The sequence below is a fragment of the Sus scrofa genome, chromosome 4, assembly GCF_054392235.1.
Source record: "Sus scrofa isolate SSC_HxYL_T2T_F1_AM1 chromosome 4, Sscrofa_HxYL_maternal_Yorkshire_Landrace_v2.0, whole genome shotgun sequence".
Lineage (NCBI taxonomy): Eukaryota > Metazoa > Chordata > Mammalia > Artiodactyla > Suidae > Sus > Sus scrofa.
Window position 1 is genome coordinate 106039122 of NC_139386.1, and position 15390 is coordinate 106054511.

A 15390-nucleotide genomic window follows, 5' to 3' on the forward strand; every position below is an offset into this window, starting at 1 on the left:
TTCCGCACAATCTCCCTTAAACATTGGTCAGGGATTAGTTTTCCTTGGGCTGTGTTCAGAAGCTGGAGTTCAGACAGCAGTAAGACTGACCTGAGGAAATCAACGCTGTGGGAAGAAGAATACAAGTGGAGAGTTTCCACAAAATGTGGTGGTTCCTCTCTGCTAGACTGTTGTGGCAGCCAGAGGATGGGAGGGTAGCCTGAGGACATTTCTTCCTAGTGACATTGAACCACGGAGGGGAATCCCTGAGGACAGGGGTGCCTTCATCAGTCACCTCACGTCAGTGTCATGGGGTAAGGAGAATGGACGGCAGACTCCTCTTTAATGAAGAGGATTTGCTACATCCCAAGAGGAAGCAGAGCATCTCTGACGGGACATCTTGACAGGAATGTAGTTGAAATGACTGGAGACTTGCAACCTCTTTTATGCAGGCAGTGAGCAAGTGTCCCGGGCAGCCTCCTCGGTGCTTGCCTCAGTACCAGGGGTCATCAATACAGGCTGCGTAAAAGAGTCATCCAACGTTCACAGAGCTCTCAGTCCAGGACAGGAGATCATGAGAAGGGAAGTCGGAGTGGATCCATTGGAGGAAGGGGCCCATGCTGCCTAGAAATGACCTCAGGATTGGTCCTGAGCCTGGTGACCCAACTCAGCTGGTGACCTGTCCTGGCCCCCAAACCCTGGTTCTCAGCCAGACTGCAGCCTCTCACGATACAAGAAACCCCTGGGAACCAGGCTGCCACAAAGAAGTCAATACCATCAAGGTCTGCCCAGGAAACTGCTAACATCTGTCTCGACTGTCGATGTCCTGGTCAGTGGAGACATGAAGACGCAAGTTTCATAAGCCTTAGATGTTCATCCTTGTCATGATGATCAGGGGTGATCAGCTTTCTCTCCGACAACTTAAATGACTCCCACAGTCAAATCCTCTCGCCTCTTTAAAAAGAATTTAAATATCAGCCATATTCCTAGAATTGTAGAACTTGGTCTTTTATCCTTAAATTTCAGATCCAATAACTAAAGTGAAGAAGGGGCAATGCACCTTTCAAGTTTGCAAGGAGGACACACAAGGGTCTGGCAGTACAATCCCAGCTTTGAAGTGGTTGATGTGTCCTCAGTTCTCTTAGAAACAGAATGCCCTACCAATCCTTGGTTCACTCCTCTCTCCGATCATGTGCTATAAAATCCAACATCTCTGCTCATCTAGATAACCTGCAGTCTAAATGTGTGGAGGTCCAGGGATGCATTTACGGAGCCCCTGGGGGTGAGCACTTTGCTAATTGCATTGGGGGGATACAAAGCGAGGACCCCCATTCCTTACTGAAGGAAGTTTAAAGAGGACTCCTCCCAGCTCAGCCTGCGTGTCTACAGGTAGAGCAACAGCAGCAGACACCAATGGGTTCCACTGGATGTGAGGGAAGACGAGGATGAGGAGCAACTCAGTGAGGCCCACAGGCCTTCCTTTCAGTTTCCCCTCCCCTGCCTGCATTGCAAACTCTCTCCAGGTGGTACACTGGAGCAACGGTGGGACTCACCAGTCTGATTTTCATCTCTCAGGGATCACTCACTACCTTTATTGCCTGATGCCCAGTTTCTTGAAAATCTTTCCTTCATCGATTTTTTTTGAGTTTATGGCTATTGTTTGGTTTTGTTGTTTCCCATGGGGAGAGTCAATCCTGCTTCTATTAGTCTGTATTTGTGTGGCATCCCCCCTTTTAAAAATTGCAGCTGGGAAATCACTTTCAAGATCCTGCAAACAGGTTTTTATTTATTTATTAATTATTTATTTATTTATTGTATTTTTGCCTTTTCTAGGGCCACTCCCACGGCATATGGAGATTCCCAGTTTAAGGGTCTAATCAGAGCTGTAGGCACTGGCCTACACCAGAGCCACAGCAACTCCAGATCCTTAACCCACTGAGCAAGGCCAGGGATCGAACCCAAAAACCTCGTAGTTCCTAGGCAGATTTGTTAACCACTGAGCCATGAGGAGAACTCCTGAAAACATTTTTTTTTTTTAAATAAAGAACAAAGCCACAACCAGGGTGGAAAATGTCAAACAAGGAAAACCTTACAACTTGATCAATGAGGGTCAATTGAGCAACAGCCAAAATATATACACAGCTTCCACAACTCAAGACCAATAGAAAAACAACCCAATTCAAACTTGGCACAAGACCTCAACCGACATTCTTCTAGAGAGGACATGCACATGGCCTCACAAGCACATGGAAAAAAGGCTCAACATCACTCATCATTAGGGCAAGGCAAATTAAAAGCACCAGAGGTATCAACTCACACCTGTCAGAATGGCTGTCAGCAGAAAGAACACAAAGAACAAATGCTGGCAAGGATTGGAGAAAAGGGAACACTTTTACTGCACTGAGGTGAACATAAGTTGACACGGCCACTGTGGAAATCACTTTTGAGGTTTCTACAAAAACTACAAATTGAGCTACCAGAAGACCAGCAATTCTACTGGTGGGGAGGCATCCAAAATACACCAAAACCACCCTTTCACAAAGATACTCACATCCCAGGGCTCCTGGCAGCTTTATTTACAATAGCCAAGTTATCAAAGCAACCTAAGTGTCCATCCACAGATGAATGGATAACAAACAGGAGGTATACATACACAATGGCATACTGCTCAGCCATAAAACACAATGACCTGTGCCATTGGCAACAGCATGGATGGACACAGGGGGTATTATGCTACATAACCTAAGTCAGACAGACAAATGCTGTGTGATATCAGTAATACGTGGAACTGAAAAATATCAACAACAAACTACTGCATATAAGAAAAAAGAATGAGACTCCCAGATACACAGAATCAACTAGTGGTTACCAGTGAGGAGAGGGAAGGGGGCGGGGGCAATACAGGGAGACAGATTAAGACCTAGAAACTATTATGTATAAAGTAAGGGACAAACATTATTGTACGACATGGAGAATATATCCAATATTTTATAAGTATCAATGGAATATAGTTTTCAAATTGTGATTCTGTATATTGCAAATCTTTTTATCATTCTGTACATCAACTATATGTCAAAAAATAAAAACTAAAAAACCACAAAACCCCACAAACCTTGTATTTTAAAAGCAACATACTAGTACTAAGGACATTTTTTGCATAACTCTAGGTTGGGGACTGCAGACCTCACAGCAGACCTCAAAAAAAAAAAAAAAATAATAATAACAACCACTTGGAGTTCCTGTCGTGGCTCTGTGGTTATTGAATCTGATAGGAACTACGAGGTTGTGGGTTTGATCCCTGGCCTTGCTCAGTGTGTTAAGGATCTGGCGTTACCATGAGCTATGGTGTAGGTTGCAGACACAGCTCGGATCCCGCCTTGCTGTGGCTCTGGCAGAGGCCGAAGGCAACAGTTCCAATTAGACCCCTAGCTTGGGAACCTCCATGCGCCGCTGGTGCGGCCCTAAAAAGACCAAAACTAAAACAAAACAAAGCAAAACAAAACCACCAAACCTTGTACTTTAACAGCAGCATATCAGTTCTAAGGACATTTTTTGCATAACTCTAGGATGGAGACTGCAGACCCCATAGCTCCCTTCCAAAAGGCTGAAAGGATATTCCTTTGTGGTCTGTGCTATAAACCGGTCCTTGATGACTCAACATGCCTCTTTAAAAGCAGGACACCCTTGGTTGTTTCTAGTCCCCAAAGGCTCCTGCAAAGGAAGGGAGAGCATGACCACAAAGTGGCCCAATTGGAAGGCCTGGCTTTTGTGCGATGGCTCTGAGGAAACACTGACCCCAAGCTCATGATCTGCCTGGGGAGCCAGGAAGAGACAGCAGATGTTTCAAATCCCTGGGCTCCAACCCAGGGACCCAAGGAGGGGCAACGACTCACAGACCTTCTCTCAGGAACCTCACTCTGTTGCTCCAAAACAGACCCCAGAAAGTTGACCCTCCCCAGGTTTTCACCTCTTCTGGGTACAAAATGCTCCTGCGCCTTAGTTGCTAAGAAGGGGACACAGCGCTAGATGGTACCTTGAGTGAGTTGGGAGCACTGCCCTGAGTATCACAGAAGAGAAAGTAAAGTAGGGGAAGCCAGGGGAGATACCAGGTACTTGCGTTCTCGTTGGGCTGGGAGAGGCCGTCACCTGGCCACACAGGTTCCCTGAGTCCCAGATCTCTGGTGGAGTTTCTGCAGGAGAGAGTGACTGGGGGACACTCCTTCCCACAGTAACATGGGGACTGGGACTGAGCTGAAAGAAAGTGGCCTTGGTGGGTTGATTAGGGCCTTGAACTACTGAAACCCTGATGGGTGACAATTCAGTCTGGCGCATGAAAGGAATATAGCTTCCCCCCACCCCCCAAAGCCACTAAGAAGGGGAGCAAGAAGGTTTCCCTTCTCAGAAAATGCATCTAGGAAATGCCCCCCAAGAGTTTACCCAAACTACTGAATATATCCAAATGGTCTGAGATTGACCATGAGTTGTCGGGGAGAAGCACAAACACAGTCCTCCTCTACCACAAACTGTGCATTCGACTCTACACCCTGTGGAGAAATCCCAGGGTTCAGCGCATCTAGAGGGGGATGGATAAGCCTCATTGGGGGAACATCCCTTTCCTGTCCATGGGATAGCCTCCTCCTCTGTACCATCCTCGGGCAAGATCCAAAGAAGGAAGAAATCCTGTGAGGGAGAACAGAGCACAGCTGTGAGAGAACTCTACTATCCTCTGAGGCAACCCATACATCTCAACTCTTCTAAGAAGTAATAGCCTTAATTAAAAAAGAAAACAAAACAGTGTGAAATCAAAGTGTTGGTGGCATCTTGTAATTGGGGAGCTGCTACTGAACCTTGCCATGCACCCACCTGGAGGCTGACCAGTGGATGATTCCCATGCTTGTGCCCTCTCAGCCTCTGGCCGCCTGGCAGTTCCCCGGAATCCAGATGAAGAGTCAGCTAAGCCAAGGTGGACTGGGCGCGCCAGAAAGTGCACAGAGACCAGGGCCATGTGGTGACCGGGGGTGGAAACCCCGGCACAGCCTGACCCGGTGACTCTCCAGGAGGATGACATTCCACATATGCCCCCCTGTGTGCACAGAGCAGAGGACAGTGAGGACAGGCCCTGAGAGCTCCAGGACAGGGTCGCTGCCCCAACCATAAACGCAGCTCAGGAGGCTCTGGGAAATGCTGACAACCACAAGCCTGAAAATGAGTTCAAGCAGGACTAGAACTTCCAAGTGCCATGGGGGCTTGGACACCAGCCTTCACCAATGAACAGTCAGGCTCCCTACTGGACCCACAGAGCAGGATGACACGATCTTATGCTGCTGCCAGGCTCTGAGAACCCGCCGCCCAGCCCCTCCCTCCTCTGCTGAAAACTCATCCAGACCCCACACACTGGACACGCTCAGGCTGGACGCTGGGGCCCTGTGGGCACCGACCCCAGTGAGGGACACCCCATTCCCCCCCCACCGCGCCCCCACCAGGGGCCCATGGCCCTGGCCGCCTGCTCCTCGCCTCCCAGGAAGCCCCTGCTCTGCGGACCGCCCAGCCTCTGGGCCTGAACGCAGCCATTTGCCCCTCTGCCCTGCGCATCTCCCTTTGGCTTCACCCAACTCAGCAAGGGACGCTGTCCAAGGCCTTCAAAGCGGGCCCCTGAACCCTAGAAGCCTCCTGCCCCTGGAAACATCTAGAAGGCACCCCGTGCCACCACACACTGAGCTCCCCACCCAGACCCAGCGGCCGCCTCCGTCTTGGGCACCCGGGTGGGCGAGGACCTGCTGAACCCGCAAAGCTGAACAGGAGGAGGACGCTGAGGGAGGGAAAAGCCCAGAGGAAACTCAGTCCCCTGCTCACACCCCGCAGGGCGCCAGCCGCCTGGGTGCTCGCGCTGCCACCTGTGGGCACACGGAGGCCGCTTCGGTTCCAAATCTGTGTCACCCAGGGAAGCCCTCAGTGCCCTGCCCCTCGACCCTTGGCCCCGCGGTCCCAGGGAGAAGACATCCCGGGAAGTCCCAAGGGCGTTTCTCCGGATGCTCAGAGCTGCCAGGGCAGCGCCATGAGGGACACTTACAAAGAGGACAGGAACTTGGTTTTCTGGCAGGAAAAGCTCCTTCAGCGCAGAACACTCGACAGACGCCGGCAGAGGAGGTGGACTTGCGGGAGGCCCGAAAGCGCTGCCCTGTCGCTGACCCCAAACGGATTTCATCGCCTCCGTGAGGAGGTACAAACCAAAGGGAGGCCGCGGGCAGGCGAGTCGGGGCCTCCTGACGTCGCGGGCGGCTGAGGAAGCGCGCGGCGGGCGGGCGGCTGAGGAAGCGCGCGGCGGGCGGGCGGCTGAGGAAGCGCGCGGCGGGCGGGCGGCTGAGGAAGCGCGCGGCGGGCGGGCGGCTGAGGAAGCGCGCGGCGGGCGGGCGGCTGAGGAAGCGCGCGGCGGGCGGGCGGCTGAGGAAGCGCGCGGCGGGCGGGCGGCTGAGGAAGCGCGCGGCGGGCGGGCGGCTGAGGAAGCGCGCGGCGGGCGGGCGGCTGAGGAAGCACGCCTGGCGGGAGGCGGGGCCTGCGCCCGCGGGGCTGCGCGCGGCCTGGCTCAGCGGCGGGAGGGGCGACCCCTGGCGGTGCGCTCGTGTCATGCTGCGCCCTCTGGACTCTGAATGCAGGGGTCCGAGGGCGACTCTGCGTGGGACCTGGCCCTTTGGGCGGCGTCTTTTACAGCGCAGCATGGCCTCAGTCCCCAAGGCGAACTGACACCTGAGAGAGGCAGGCTGCGTGGGCAAGGGCATCCCCAGGCTCCAGGTCCTGTCTGGAGTCGGGGTCCCAGACCCCAGCCTCCTGGATGAGCCAGGAAGACTGAGGGGACCAGGGAGGCAGGGTGGGCGGGGGAAGCTCGCGGCTTCCAGGCTGGACCCAGGCAGCTCTGCTGGTCGCTGTCCTGGAACCGGCCTGGGCTGCAGCAGTGGAGCCAGTGCCACCTGTAGTCAGGTCCCCCTGTGTCCCAGGGCTTAACAGCAGAGACTGAACCAAAAGGGGGTTTCACCAGGACTCTAGTACTTGCAAGGTTGTCCCTGTGAGTAAATGGTCATGTGAGGGGCTGAGATAGTCCTGCTGAGGCTGGATGACTGCCTACAGCTTCTGGTTGGCCCGTCCAGACTACTTTTGTTTGTTGGTCGGTTGGTTTTGGTTTTCTTTGGAGGGCCACTTATGGAACTTCCCATGCTGGGAGTCAAATTGTGGTAACAGCTGCCATCATACTCCACAGCCACATCATCACCAGATCCCAGCCACCTCTGCCACCTACACCTCAACTCACCAGCACCCAGGAACATCAGCCCACTGAGTGGAGCCAGGGAGTGAACCTGAATCCTTTGGATACCACTTGTGTTCATTACTGCTGAATCACAATGGGAACTCCTACATTAAAGAAAAAATCACTATGAAATTAAATTGTTAAATACAGGCCTCTAGACTTTGAAAACATCGTGTAACAAGGGAACATGCTTGTCTCTTTTGCGAAACAACCAGATGGACAAGAGCTATACCTGTGGTAAAGCAACTAAAACACAAGCGTGTCCCTGTTCCCCAAGACACTGACAAAGCCCCAAACTGCTCTCCTCTATTGTGTTGTTAGTGGCATTGTTGGTATCTCTTTAGGCTTTTGTCCCTGTAATGTGGGAAAAGGCAAAGGAGACTGTGGGATACTGTGTTCCCCTTACTCCCAGTGTCCTTAACAACAGAAAAGCGGGTATCAGAGAAACCCGATTCAGAAGGCATGTAAACTTCCATAACAAGCCTGTTGTTCTGAACGTGAATGGTGCATGCTTGGGAATATATGTCAATACACGAGTCCATACAATTATGAAAATGTGTTTCCTAGCTCCTTCCACGGGAAAGGCCTAGAGAGAAACCAATTCCAATGAGTAGCTCTAGGTTCCACAAGTTGACCTGGGAATCGTGTTTTGCACGAAAGGAACCCAGAGCATCTTTGAGAAATGACTGAGTCCAAGTCAGGGGCAGGAAATACTCAAGAGGACACAGGAGCACCTTGTTACACTGCTATCAGGAAAGGGCTCAAAGACTGTTAGGATCTTATCCAAAGGGTGAAGGAACCAGCTGAGAGTCACATTCACCGATGAAAGGGAGGATGATTGGAGTATCGGTAAGGAAGATAGGGCAATGGATTGGAATACTTCCGTGTGTGTCCAACTTTGAGTTCCTAGTCACACAGGGGAAGATACAGAAATAAAAGAAGCTAATTGGTGACCAGAGAAGGGGCTTGGCAGTTGGCTCATTAAGCTGCCGACTTCTTTACAGATGGTCCCCCTACGTAACTCAAGAGTGTTTAGGATTTCGGGAAGTTTCTCTTTAGGCAAGTGTTCCAGGTGAGACTGTAGCACCATGGAATGTCACCATTTTGCTCCACATCATCAGTTGCTGGATCCAGGCCCTGATGTCAAAGGGCTGCAAATATCACAGAAAAACCCCCAGGACCCGACGTGCCTCCTGATCAGAGAGCACACACCCCGTTTGAGAGAGTCTCGCCAGTGTATCAAACATGAATGTCATCATCTCTACATCTGCCAGGTGCAAAACAGTGGCCATTAGACTCATGTGGCTATGGCATACGCAGAATGGGGCTAGTAGGTCTCAGGAACTGGCTCTTAAGTGTATGTGATTGGTGATTCCTGTCAGTGTAACCTGAAAAACTGAAGACAGGTGAAATATTTTCCTACTAAACAGAACTTTAAAACTTTGGTAGAATATTTCGTGTGTAGTATTAATTTGCTATGTGGAAGAGCATATTTGTAGTATTGTGGGTTGATAGGTTTTGGTTTTAAGCATGGCTACAAGAAAATTTTAAGGTACCTACATGGCTGGCAGTTTTTTCTATTATAACACTGCTGTACATTCTGCCACCAGAGATGAAGTATGGAGGACAGAAGTATTTTTTTTCTGTATACTCAGGTACACAGTTTAGACTGTGGGAAAGATACAGAACCAAAACGCAGTATCTTCACGAAATGAATGACCAAAAAAAAGGAGGAGGACAGGAGGAAACCAAGAAGAATTTGACTGAGAGGGAGTGAGGATGAGAGAGAAAGGAAGGAGAGAAGGAAGGATGGGAGGGAGGGAAGGGGGAGGGACAGAGGTAGGAAGGAGCAGAGGGGCAGCATATGTATATATGGGTGTGTAAGTAACTTCAACACATATCCACCTGATTACTTTGTGGGTTGTATTTGGATCCCAGGAAAAGAAACTAACTTAAAACAATAATGGAAGGAGTTTCCATTTTGGCACTAGGGGAACAAATCCAACCAGTAGGCATGAGGATGGGGGTTCGCTCCCTGGCCCTGTTCAGTGGGTCTGGGATCCAGCATTGCCGTGAGCTGTGGTGTAGGTCACAGATGTGGCTGGGGTCCTGCATTACTGTGGCTGTGGTGTAGGCTGGCAGCTGTAGTTCTGGTTGGACCCCAAGCCTGGGAAAATACATATGCCACACATGCAGCTCTAAAAAAAAAAAAAAAAAAAGGAAGAAAAAAAATAGATACAATGTTTGTAGGATAACTGATAATTTAATTTTTATTATAATATTTTTATTTTAGGAAAAATTTGAAAAATATAGAAACCACAGTGAAATTCAAGAAAGCTTTTCATGACATGGACGGTTAGGGGCTGCATATTCCACAGCACAATGCCAGCAATACAAGTCTACAGAATGACTAAATCAGAAAGTTTCCAACATATAAACAAATATGGTAATGGACACATATCAGGAATCATCGATCGGGGATTGATAAGGCATGGCAACTTGTCGGAGAAACAGCATCACAGAAGAAGAAAGTTCATGGCCTCTAATTCATACACCACTAAGCAAATGACTGATCAGAGAGAGAAAAACAGGTCTTTCCAATGGACAGATCTCACAGGGCCCTCCAGAACAAAGCGTCCAATGCTCGAATGACAAGAGTGGTGGCAGGCAGTGTGGACACTCTCAGCCTCCTGCGGGGCTGTGCTAGGAAGCACACAGCAGGCACTAGGTGGTGCTCTTGGCGAAAGCTTTCCCCTGAATTGCATCAGGAGGAAATCATCAGACAACTGAAGGATGCAGACTTGTGAGCCAGACTTGTGAGCAGACTTGTCCTCTGCAAACCAGTCAATGTCCCCACAGTCAAAGACAATCACAAAAGGTGAGGAGACGTTTGGGGTTCAAAAGGACTCAAGAATTATAGTCACATAAACTTCTTAGTCCTTCGGAACCCCAAATCTCTCTTCTCCTCTTGGTTGTCTTCTTTGTGGAGACATGGACTGTTTGAAGACAGACAGGCCAGGTGTCTGGGCCACTGGCCTACATTCTGCAGCTGTCTGATAACTACCTCATGAAGACACTCAGGCGGAACACTTTCGGCAAGAACACTGCACAGTTAAGGGCGTCTGCTCCGACCACAGCCCGTGTGCTGACAAAGAATGTCCAGGTGGACATGGGGCCTTCTGCCAGCGGCTCCTGATGCCTGTGTGAGGAGGATGAATGTGGACAGGAGCAAGGGTGAAGGTCGCTCCAAACTGTAGTCCATCTGGACCCTGGTCTCCTCATCGACTGATCACACCCAAGACTGGGAGGAGGCCGAGGACTGCGATTTCTCTCATGAGATCAGTCTTTTGGAGTAAAAACGGTGGGTGGAGGAGGTGATGGTTGAGATGCTGATTCTCAGGAGACGATCCCTCCAGTGTTCCTTTGGGGCTTCAACTTGATTGGCTGTTGTAGGTCTTTCTCATCAGGTGGAAAAGGAATCTTTTCTGCTGTGGTTTCTTGGGGTTGGGCAATAACTCTTCTTCGTTCTGGAAGTAACAGATACCTGTGAAACACAGAGAGAGGAGAGGAGGTGAGAGAGGACAGAAGAAAAATCAGTGAGAGTCTTTGCAGGGTCCTGCTGAGAGCTGAGCCTGCAGGGATGGCCACATGGTGACTGAGGCCAGGAGCAGGCTGGGCTCCTGCTGACACGAGGAGCTGAAGGCAGAGCCACAGGCTGGCTGGAGGGGAACGTGAGAGCCATGCCTTAGACGTTCATCCAGCCTGTGGGGCAGAATCTAGGGACCCCTGTCCTCACCCCACCACTGCTTGCTGATAACCCAGCTCAGACCTGCTGCGGAGCCTTAGCCAGGTGCCCCCACCCAGTCCTCCGCAGCCACTGCACTCTTGAGGCCCCTTCCTCTGCACTGAAGGATGGCCTTCTCACCGTTCCAGGGATGGATGTGCTTAGCATCCCTCTCACACATTCCGAAACAAATTGCGCTCCAGAGCAGAGGGTCCTTGGTAGAGAAACACACCCTGTCCTACCTCTATGCCCCTGTCCTCTGAGGAGGAGAGGCAGCTACAGGGAGCGCCCTGCAATGGGAGACCCACTGGGGCTTCAGAATGTCTCCGATTCTCCTTCCACCTTTCATAGATGAGGACCTATGCTGCCAAGGAGCTGAGGAGTAGCTGAGCTCAGGTGGCCTGTTATGGACAACACGGACCCTAGAAGCCAGGCCACAGGCCCTTCCCACCCATTTGGAGGAAGAGAGAGGAAAGGCTCCCATCCGGAGAGGTCTACAGGCACTAGGGGCGGTTTGGTCAACCTCCTGGACAGGAAGAAGTCTTTACAGAGAAGCGCTGCTTCAGCAGAGCTACAGAAAGAAGGGAGTTTCTCTGAGCTTCTAAGTCATGTTCTTTTGTGTACTGTATCTGGTACTCTAAACACCGTGAGAAACTTGGATCCAAACACAGAGCTTGTATATCCAGCGCATCTATCTGCCTCTTTCTCTTTTCTCTTTTCCAAGCTGCACAAATAGTTCTGTGGAGAGAAGGCTAAGTCCATCACTGGCTGATATTCTGCTTTTCTATAAAGAAGCCACAAGTGGACCCTGCCATCCTGGGTACTGACATCCTACCAGATCCGTCGTGCTTTGAATCCTTAAATGTTTATTCACAGAGCTTTAAAAAACCCTGCTAAGCAAACCTCACCTGAAGGGAGAATTTCAATGGCTTGGTGTGCGCACCCATGTTAGATCCAGGCTCACCCAGTTTCTATCTGGAATTACATGATTTAGAGTTACTTACTAGGGCTAGACTACTTCACACCACTCCTTTTGCTTCTTTCCATCCCTTCCACCGAGAACTTCTTTCTCCCTGGCCCCACAGAGTTTCCGGTCATCCTTCTGACACTCTCATGGAAACCATCTGCCTTCTCAATTGGGTTTGTCTGAAGCAAGGTTCATCCTGTATTCTTTGTCTCTCCCTGAGTCGTCATAAGCTTGGTCCAAAGTTCATTCACTACAACGCTCTCCTAGATTCCCTGGTCTCAGATGCCCACTCAGGTCATGTTCTGGAATTTTACTGCACGTGTGGCAGGAGCAGGTGAGTCAAAGGGCAGGAGGTCTGAATGCCTGCTCCCCTCATGTCCTGAGCACTGTGACGACCGGGTGTCTACATCTTGGTTTGGCCAGCGTGCCAGGAGGGCGCCATCTACTGTCCTGCACCGAATGCCAGCTCCAGTGTGTCCCTCACAGGACTGCCCACCTGGCACTGAGGGGACCTGACTCCAGCCTGCCTAGCATTCCCACCTATGACGCGGTTCTTATGCAACTTTTGTAAGCAGGACCCTTTTTCTCACTTTCAGCCCTTCCTCATGCAAAAAGTTGAGCATGAAGGGTTTTCCTAGGTCCACGTTGCCAAAGGAAAGCCACATGCAAGTGAGTCGTTAAGACCGTGGTCCTGGATGCAAGAGGCAGTGGAGTTGGAGGGGGAGGGAAAGGAAGCTGAGGAAGCCAACTGCGTGTGTGATTTCCCGCAAAGCACCATGTATTCAGCAGCCTTAGAGATGCTGTTGGGATGAAAAGACCACAGGATCAGGCTTTCCTGGGGCTAAAAGTAGGACAGAGGGAACATCAGGCGAGCAGTCGCAGGGGCACGGCAGAGTCAGAGGCAAACAAAAGACTGAGAGGCAAGGACCTGGCAGGGTGGCAGCCCCTGGAAAGCAGGAAAGACCACGCAGAGGGAGCCAGAGCTGTGGAGTCCACAAAGGAGGAAGCGAAAACCTAGTGGGAGACTGAGCTGTGGTGCATAAGGAGAAAGGGCATGGAGGAGCCTGAGAGGTGATTACCTCGGTAGCCTAAGCAAGGAGGCCAGGGAATCTGCAGGCCAGTCTCCACTTGCTGAACTGCAGTTTTCTTTGGATAATCTTCTCTTTCAGGAAACTTAAGGCATGAAGGCGGTGACACACGTGACACTCCTGCCTGCTGGCAGCTGAGCCCTCACCCTCCAGCTTGGGAGGGGTCTTCATTCCGATGGAAGCATCCAGACCCAGCTCTGAAGAGAAAACCACAGCCAACAGGATCCATCGTTACTCATGATCTTCCTGTGACTCCCTCCTCCACCCCCAGGGACCTCCGGTAAAGACAGTGTCCAGGGACATGAAGGGCCATCGGGAAGTGCGTGGTGAGGGAAGCCACTGGAGACATTTGGTACTTCTTTCCTTCTGTTGATACTCCTGATACTAGTGAGACTACCATGAGGCAGACATGCTCCCAAATGCCCAAAAGGTGTCGAGAACAATAACGTTGAGAAAAACAAAACGTTCCCAGGGAGAAAAGACCAAGACAAGGAAACCATGCCACACGCGGGTTGTACTTATTTGGCGGGATGAGAGTGTAGAGACCAAGCAAAGTCACAGGTGAAGGAAAAGCTCAGGACAGAAAAGCCCTGGGGAAGGCTAAACCTGGAAACAATGTTAAATGTGCATCAATACATATCATAGGGCATATGTATATAGATACACACACCCACATACACACACACCCCGTACACATATTGTTTAGACACACTCAGTCCCCACGAGGTATAGAAGGTGTGCTGATCAATGAAAACATCCACAAAGTGTGCATGGACATTAAACCAATGAGGCTGCTGATGGTTCATTCTAACAGCCTCCTGATGAGCTGAATTTGAAACAAAGAACGGAAACAAGAAGAAGGAGAGAGAGAAGGTCTGGTGGGTAGCATGAACTATGACATATGGGGGAGGAATCAAGGAGTATGAAAGTCAAGGGCATGGAAAGTATCCATTGTTGCAAAATCTTCTGTGAAGCCGGGACTGATGCTCAGGCCTCCGAGGAAAGTGAGCAGGAGAAAGAGTGACTCAGCCAGAGAGCTTGGGACTTGGCTGGGAATGTGGGAGGCCAAGGCCAAGAAAAAGAGAGGCAGGAGTGAAGAGAAGACAACTAGCTACCCCAGGACCTAATGGCACCTGTCAGGGCTACGCTTCCCCACACTCCCTGAGCACTTTCGAGGAGCCTCTCCAGGCTGCTCCGTGCTGCTCCTTCTCATCTCACCTCCACCTGAGAACCCGGGTCCCTCCTCATTCTCAGGTGAGGCCAACACCTAAGGGACAAGCCGCCGGCACCCGAGGCTCCAGCTGGAGAGGTTGAGACTCCTGGAGGGTAAGGGTGGCACATGCCCATCGACATGGAGGTGAGGGGTTGAAAAAATCAGATTGAGGAACGTTAAAAAATCCGAGAAGTGAATCCTGATGAGAAAAAAACTGACAGCTATGGATAAGAGTAAAGAGGTTGAGATAAATGAGGTGTTATCAAACAGACCGACTGGTACACTTCCCGATGAAGGTGGCTCTTTATTTTCAAAAGAGGGGGAAAAACACACAACTCTGTCGCCCATCTCCTTGGCCTGAACTCCCTATTCCCCTCTTCTCTCTTACCTCGGAAGAGTGGCCCTTGGTTCCCAGTATCAGTGTTGGCAGTAAAGCCCTGGATGTTGGAGGAAAGGCGGAGCCTGGCTTTGCCATCACCACGATCTAAATGCTGGCTGAGGGGCAGCTGCAGATCATTGGCCACCTGGGTGCTTGTCTGCAGCTGAGCTTGTGAACTTTGCATCTCTGGCCTTCCAAAACTCAAAGGCACTTTGTGACAATCCCCCCAGGTGTCACCTGAAAAGAATAACAGGTTCAGTAGCACCCATCCAAGGTTTCCTTCGCTAAGCCCTCCATGAACACCCATTTGTGATGACCCAGCCTAACAGAGAATCCACACAGTGACCCAGACAACACAGGCAGCCATCATGTACGGGAAGGAGATGCCATCTTTATGGCTATGCCTGGGGATGCGGAGAGGCCAGGGGCCAGGCTGTGATGTCCCTGAGACAATAAGCTGCCCACATGACCCGAGAGGGTTTGATTTGCAATAAAGTCACACCTATTATTCTCTGACTCATACCTCAGTCCCTCAGCCTAATGAGAAGGCCTGAGGGAGAAAGAGTTGTTGGTGTCTGCCCACAAGACTAAAAGACCAGGGGAAGAAGTATGGCCTCGAGCCTGCGGGTACTGGTAGAAAAGGGAGTTGGACAACGATAGGACATGGACAAAGCGAAGAG

The 15390-nt window shown here is 50.8% G+C and overlaps 2 protein-coding genes and 1 long non-coding RNA gene across 12 annotated transcripts in view; 1 reads left to right on the forward strand and 2 right to left on the reverse strand.

Moving 5' to 3' along the window:
• Window positions 1–1779: 1779 nt before the first annotated feature.
• LOC146404151 (uncharacterized) lies at window positions 1780–6605 on the reverse strand. The gene is made up of 2 exons (XM_085020978.1): window positions 6050–6605; window positions 1780–5062 (listed from the first exon to the last, which is right to left on the reverse strand). The coding sequence occupies exons 1-2, from the start codon at window positions 6603–6605 to the stop codon at window positions 4929–4931; spliced, it is 690 nt and encodes a 229-aa protein (XP_084877104.1). The 3' UTR covers window positions 1780–4928.
• Window positions 6606–9522: 2917 nt separating this feature from the next.
• The window catches only part of LOC146404152 (NBPF family member NBPF6-like), a 41848-nt gene continuing 35980 nt past the window's right edge, over window positions 9523–15390 (reverse strand). For all 10 annotated transcript variants that reach the window (XM_085023346.1, XM_085023343.1, XM_085023336.1 and 7 more), the window contains 3 exons: window positions 14720–14947; window positions 13110–13315; window positions 9523–10823 (listed from right to left, as the gene is read on the reverse strand). In XM_085023346.1, coding sequence (XP_084879472.1) covers window positions 13119–13315; window positions 14720–14947 — 425 coding nt within the window. In that variant the 3' untranslated portion in view covers window positions 9523–10823; window positions 13110–13118. The remainder of the gene's footprint in view (window positions 10824–13109; window positions 13316–14719; window positions 14948–15390) is intronic.
• On the forward strand, window positions 10819–15226 carry LOC146404153 (uncharacterized). Its single transcript, XR_014844312.1, has 2 exons — window positions 10819–12364; window positions 13200–15226. It is a non-coding gene; the product is annotated as an uncharacterized LOC146404153 (long non-coding RNA).